Genomic DNA, 6,718 nt, shown 5'->3' on the forward strand with positions numbered 1-6,718 from the left:
CCCCCCCCCCCCTCTGTGCCTCCCCCCATCCCCCCCAGGAGAGCTGATCAACCTGGCCATGTACTGTGAGCGTATGCGGCGCCGGTTCTGGCCCGAGTGGTTTGTTGACCCGGAGGACTGGTGCTACACAGGAGAGGACAGCGAGAGTGGCCGGTCCTCCCCAGCCTGCCTGCTGGACTTTGGGCTTTTCTCAAGGACAGACACGCTGGAGGAGAGCGACGCAAGCAGCAGTCGCTCCGACCCTCACTCGCACTCGCACACACACTTACTCGCAAACTTAGACACACAGACACACTCACCGGCCAGCGACCGCTCAGGACGCTCGCTCTTCGACTCTGACATGGACACGGACGGTGGGTCGGATGTGGAGCAGAAACAGGAAGTGTCATGCCCTGACCTTTGAATCTTGGGTCAGGGTGGAGGACACAGTTCTTTGCCTCTCACTTGGATTGATTGAGAAATCTCCAAGCTGCTTTCTTAGGATGAAAGACAGGAGATGTATTCACATCACATACTCACTTAAATCCAAACCAGGAATGTTCCAGAAAGCCTTTCAGCCATTCTGAAACAACGGACACAAATACGAGCTTATGATGTGAAGGCTCAAAATTGTTTGACCTTGGGCTTAATTTGGAGGTCAGTAACATGGTGGTAATATGGCAGTACTAACAGTTTGTTTCTAAACATGCCCTGCTTGCATCCTTGGTTAAAAGGTGAAAGTGGACCACTAGCTAGCTAACTTACACACATTCATCCATATGCAGCCAGTTCTGTAAACTTTGAAATAAACACACGTGAATGTAAACATGGTCCACTTTTCCTTGAAGAATATTCTAATGGACATGGACTGTGCTTGCACGTTAACACCACGTTATTGCCCTACCACCAGAGCCCTTGGTATCTCTCAGGCTGTGAAAGGACCAGCGGGCTGTCGCTCTACTCTAGGTTTTGTTTGACCACTGCTTGCTTTGGTTTATTGATCATGCTGCACACTTACACACAAGATCCTCCTCTTAGCTTTTAGACATTAGGGGCGCACTGATGGTAGCTGTGTTCCACTGTTCTGGTTGGCTTCAGACTACTCTTCTGTGACCCCATGGTAAAATCACAAGTGTAAAAGTGTTAATTCCAAAACATCTTTAGGAGTATGTTAAATTGCCCCCCTTTTGGTCTGAAAAGAGTGTTAACTGAGCACTGTTGATTTTACTGTGACCAGGGGAGTAGCCTTAAGTCGTCTGACACCTCTCCACTGATAGGTGCCCTGTGTAGGGTGTGCCCTGTGAATTGGAGGCCTGCTTCTCCTACACCTTCAGCTGTCCAGTGAGTGGGGTGCCATGGCGGGCACCAAAGTGCCTACTACCAACTTCCCCTCAAACAGCCTATCAAGGCAGCAATGCAAAACACTGTTGCTAAGATGCAGTCTGTCATTCATTCATTCAACCTCTATTTACCAACAGCTGACTCCATCATTCATGTATTCAATTGTGGGACTTGAAGGCAGTAAGGGATGCATGTATGCTACCTTCAAAATGTGATGGAGGTGTCTTAGAAGGCAGCATTTTATACTAATATTTGATTAAGACATGCCTTGATGCCTTCCAGCCTCAGACAGAGCATCCGTGTGTCTCCATATATTTGGAAAGAATGAAATGGAAGTAAATACCTAACTGCATTCTTCCCTGTGAAGAACCACCTACTGTTGCTAAGGTCCCTTGTGAAGAACCACCTACTGTTGCTAAGGTCCCCTGTGAAGAACCACCTACTGTTGCTAAGGTCCCTTGTGAAGAACCACCTACTGTTGCTAAGGTCCCTTGTGAAGAACCACCTACTGTTGCTAAGGTCCCCTGTTGCACTCATTACTACGCATCCCACGTAATAGCTGCACACGCACATGTTATGCCTGTGGTTTATTTAACAGTTATGAAATGAGTCATGGTTAATTTAACGTTTGCAGAACGTTTGTTGAGTTAGTCAACAGTGAAACAATCATCATCTCACACACCGAGAGAGAGCAAGAGCATGTTAAATAAAGTTGGAACAAAGAGCCCTTGGTTTGTTAGCGTGGGTCGTAAGTCGTACCCACGTAAGTCGTACCCACGTAAGTCGTACCCACTGCTCTGGGTCATGCTCTGGTTGCGTCGGCCGACACATGCTGCCTCTGTCCTGCAGCCCTCCATGACGGAGCTTCACCGTCTCGGTCAGGTGGTAGTGGCCGACCCACAGCTATCTGCACAAGCAGCGGTGGCACTGTTCTGTTTGGGTAACAGTCATGTCCGCCTGAACATACCATCAGTATCTAAAATGGAGAGGTGTGTCACTTGCGTTGTGTTACCAGAAGAGGGTGCCGTAATTCTTTGTGTAGCATCAGAGAGGACTAGTGTGTGGAGCCCCTAATGTGCAGTCCTGCCCGTTTCTGCCTTAAGTGAAGATACAGCATCACACTCGTTATCACTTTAGTCTTAACAGCAAGCCAAGAGTGGTCAGTATGTTGTCACAATGACCCAAAGAGTGGTCTCACTGAAAGTTGAGCCTCTTAATGCATGTGATGTGTGTGTGTGTGTGTGTGTGTGTGTGTGAGAGAGTATGTGTTCATGTGTGTGTGTGTGTGTGTGTGTGAGAGAGAGAGGGGGGGGGAGTAAGAGAGTATGTGTTCATGTGTGTGTGTGTGAGAGAGAGAGGGGGGGAGTAAGAGAGTATGTGTTCATGTGTGTGTGTGTGTGTGAGAGAGAGGGGGGGGGGGGAGTAAGAGAGTATGTGTTCATGTGTGTGTGTGTGTGTGTGTGTGTGAGAGAGAGAGGGGGGGGGGTAAGAGAGTATGTGTTCATGTGTGTGTGTGTATGTGCTTGTGAGTGTGTGTGAGAGAGAGAGAAAGAAAGAGAGTATGCATGTGTGCGTAGTGCAAACTGAGAGTTATAAATAACACAACTAGCCGGAGGCCAACTGACAGTATGCGAGGAATCACACTGAAGACAGTTTGCCTTAGTCCTGGTGGAGATCATTTGATTGACAGCTTGTTTTGACATTTGTGTTCTTTTTTTCTGTCTGCCTATACTTGAAACCAGAGCCATTACTTTCCTTTATGTACTGACACACGTCTCTTTGCTTCGTTTATACTGTGTATGGTTTTTTTTTTCATTATTATCTCTGATGTATATAAGATTATTATTTTGAACATGTAAAGGATTCTACATCATTCTATTAATTAAGTGCACAAAAACAGATACCAGTGATCTTGTGTGATAGGAATGGCAAATGTAGAGAGTTAAAAATTCTTATCATCCAACGTTTTCATTCAGCTGTGCGTAAAGGGTTTGGGTTGTGCTCATGTAGTCATGATATGCAGCATGGTACTCTCATGTAGGAGAGTCTATGGATGGGTTGACCTTACCGTAAAGGTCAAACAGTGAACCCTTCTCAGAGGTTCTTGAGATGAACTCGCTCAAAGCAGGGTATATACAAACTTCCTGATGATGATGATGATGATGAAGTCCTATCAAAATCACTGCAGCTATGAATTTGCTTTGGCAAGTAATTTGTAAATATAAACTTTTACTCTGAACAGACATTGACTTGAACTTAAGTGTTATGAAATGTCAAGAGATTTACGGCAATCATCTGAAAGTGTGGAACCAAACGTCAGAGTTCTCTCAGAGGCTGTATATTAGAAAAGAGTTCTAGGTCCAGAAGTATCGCGAGACATTCCAAAGGTTTGACACAGTCTAAATCAGATACTCTCTGACATGCCACCATTCAGGCCACCGTCTAATGATCACATGACATGCTTATAAAAGCCATACTGAAAATATACTGTTGACATACCTTTTTCATTGTAAAAAATGATTGCTGGTACACGTGTGTGTGTGTGTGTGTCTTAACATACTATGTACTAATAATGTACAGTGGCGACATAGAAAGAACTAGGTGTATGACAATGAATACTCCAAATGATCCCATTAAAATAGCTGTGACAATTTTAAAACTGACACTTGTTTCTTAATGGCCTCTGTGTGTGTTGTAGGACTATGTATGTAGTAATCTCTTCCATGTCCAGACAGTGTGATCTTTAGTCATTATTGCTCTGCAATTGTTTCTATTAATTAATTGTGTGTAAATATTTGTATGTGTGTGTGTGTTTGTGTTTATAAATCCTTTGCATGTGTGTTGTAGAAACTGTGTGTATATATCTGTTGTGTGTGTGTGTGTGTGTGTGTGTGTGTGTGTATGTGTACTCTCTCTGTGTGTATGTGTACTCTGTGTGTGTGTGTCTGTGTATGTGTACCCTGTGTGTGTGTGTGTGTGTGTGTGTGTGTCTGTTTGTGTATGTGTACTCTGTGTGTGTGTGTGTGTGTGTGTCTGTTTATGTATGTGTACTCTGTGTGTGTATGTGTACTCTGTGTGTGTGTATGTGTGTACTCTGTGTGTGTGTGTGTATGTCTGTTTGTGTATGTGTACTCTGTGTGTGTGTCTGTTTATGTATGTGTACTCTGTGTGTGTATGTGTACTCTGTGTGTGTGTGTGTGTATGTGTGTACTCTGTGTGTGTGTGTGTGTGTGTGTGTGTGTGTATGTCTGTTTGTGTATGTCTGTTTGTGTATGTGTACTCTGTGTGTGGGTGTGCATTTTCAATCTGCCTAACAAGTGGCAGGCATCCAGCCGTAGAGGCTGCTGATTAAAGAGATGCCATGTGGTGTCGGCATAGATGGAGAGAGCAACAGAGAGAGAGAGAGAGAGAGAGAGAGGTGGAGTGAGAAAGCAAGTGAGGAGAAGGTGGATAAGATGCAGAGGGACAGAAATGTGGGGAGGACTGAATAGAGGAGAAATGAGAGAGGAGAATTATGGGATGGAATTAGAAGGATGAGAGAGGGAAGGAATTAGACAGAGAACAGATGCACAAAGGACTGGTGAATAGAGAGGAGGGGAGGAAGAGGTCCAAACTACAGTGGGAATATGAGAGAGAGAGAGAGAAAAGCAGAGTGATCAAGGGATAGAGACTAGTTGAAATGAGTTCACATGAAGGGAGAGAGAGAAAAAGAAAGGAATGCTGAAAAGAGGAAGAAACGAAAGAGCCAAGGACAGAGAGCAGGGTGGTTACATCAAAAGAAAGACTGATGCAGAAGACAGAGAGAAAGAGTGAATGGGACAGAGGAGTGATAGAGGGGTGTGTGTGTGTGGGTGTGTGTGTGTGTGTGTGAGAGAGAGAGTGTGTGTGAGGGGTCTTGGATCAGAAGTGACCCTAGGGGATGGAGCAGGTGCAGTGTAGGAGCAAAGCCCCGAGGCCTGAAGGGGCCTCCAAAGCTCAACGCAATCTGCACTGCACCAGCACGCTTTCATTTCATCTCTCTCTTTCTCTCTCTCACTCTCTCTCTCTTTCTCTCTCTCACTCTCTCTCTTTCTCTCTCTCACTCTCTCTCTCTTTCTCTCTCTCTTTCTCTCTCTCACTCTCTCTCTTTCTCTCTCTCACTCTCTCTCTCTCTCTCTCTTCATCAGAGCTCAGCAGAATCTGCACCAACTGCCCCACGATACTATTCAATTTAGGCTGCTCTTTAGTGTTCACTCTATTTCTACCTCTCCCTTAGTGATCTGCACTATGCTATTCTTTATGTTGGGACCCTTCTCACTCCTTCTTTTCCCATCTCTGTCTCTCTCTCCCTCCATCTCTCTGTCTCTCTTTCTTTCTCTCTCCCCCTCTTTCCCTCAGTACTCAACACAATCTGTACTGCACATTTTGGTCAATGGAGCTTCTCTTTACGCCATCTCTCTCTCTCCCACCCTCCTTCCCTCTCTCTCTCTCCCTCCCTCCCTCTCTCTCTCTCTCCCACCCTCCTTCCCTCTCTCTCTCTCCCTCCCTCCCTCTCTCTCTCTCTCCCACCCTCCTTCCCTCTCTCTCTCTCTCCCACCCTCCTTCCCTCTCTCTCTCTCCCTCCCTCCCTCATCCAGCACTGCACTGCACTTAACAGATCAATGCTCCACAAAGAGAGGTAAACAGGGGCCTGGAAATTAAAAAGGGAACTCCCTAAGCTCACCAAAACAAATTAGAGCAAACAAATTACACAGAGTCAACACACATGCGCGCGCACACACAAACACACACACTCACACATGCACAAAGACATGAGCATCTGCCTCCCTTGACCACAGAAACTGGTGGTAGCACTGTAAGAGGGCGATCAGACAGGATGCGGTTTTTTCAGTGAGGTGCGCATTTTTTATGTTTTGTATTGGCAAAAAAAAAAAAAAACGCTGCTTATGCACCCAGTGCACCTCACATTTTTGCGTATAGGCTCCCTGAGCACCTCGAATTGATAAAAGTTAAACTCAAAACAGAAAAGGACCAACAAAAACGAAACTTTGCATGAAATTTCTCTGGGAATACTGAAGGTAGGGGTGAGCTACCTCTCTGGCGTGTTTCGTTTGGTCCTTTTTCAAATATAATGTACGTTGTTTTGGACAAAATTGTCTGCTAATAAATGTAAATATTCAGTCATTCAATACATTTAAACATTCCTAAGAAATCACTGACTGTACCTTTAAATTCAAAGAAGAAAGTTTTCGTCCAAGACAAAAGTATCTAAACTAAGTTGTGCCGTGTCACTGGAGACAAGCTTCTCTCTCGCACACAAACAAGCAGATGTTCACAGTCAAGTTCACGCTCTGCAGATGTGCCACCACCTTCACATGAAAACTTCAACATACCACCTGCACACTGACACACCAGACAC

General features: G+C 45.3%; 1 protein-coding gene across 3 annotated transcripts in view; it reads left to right on the forward strand.

Moving 5' to 3' along the window:
* Window positions 1–1,331, forward strand: part of faxcb (failed axon connections homolog, metaxin like GST domain containing b) — a 14,936-nt gene extending 13,605 nt beyond the window's left edge. For all 3 annotated transcript variants that reach the window (XM_042108495.1, XM_042108494.1, XM_042108496.1), the window contains one exon: window positions 39–1,331. In XM_042108495.1, the coding sequence (XP_041964429.1) occupies window positions 39–403 (365 nt within the window). In that variant the 3' untranslated portion in view covers window positions 404–1,331. The remainder of the gene's footprint in view (window positions 1–38) is intronic.
* The last annotated feature ends 5,387 nt before the right edge of the window (window positions 1,332–6,718 follow it).

The sequence above is a fragment of the Alosa sapidissima genome, chromosome 10 (assembly GCF_018492685.1).
Source record: "Alosa sapidissima isolate fAloSap1 chromosome 10, fAloSap1.pri, whole genome shotgun sequence".
NCBI classification, from domain to species: domain Eukaryota; kingdom Metazoa; phylum Chordata; class Actinopteri; order Clupeiformes; family Clupeidae; genus Alosa; species Alosa sapidissima.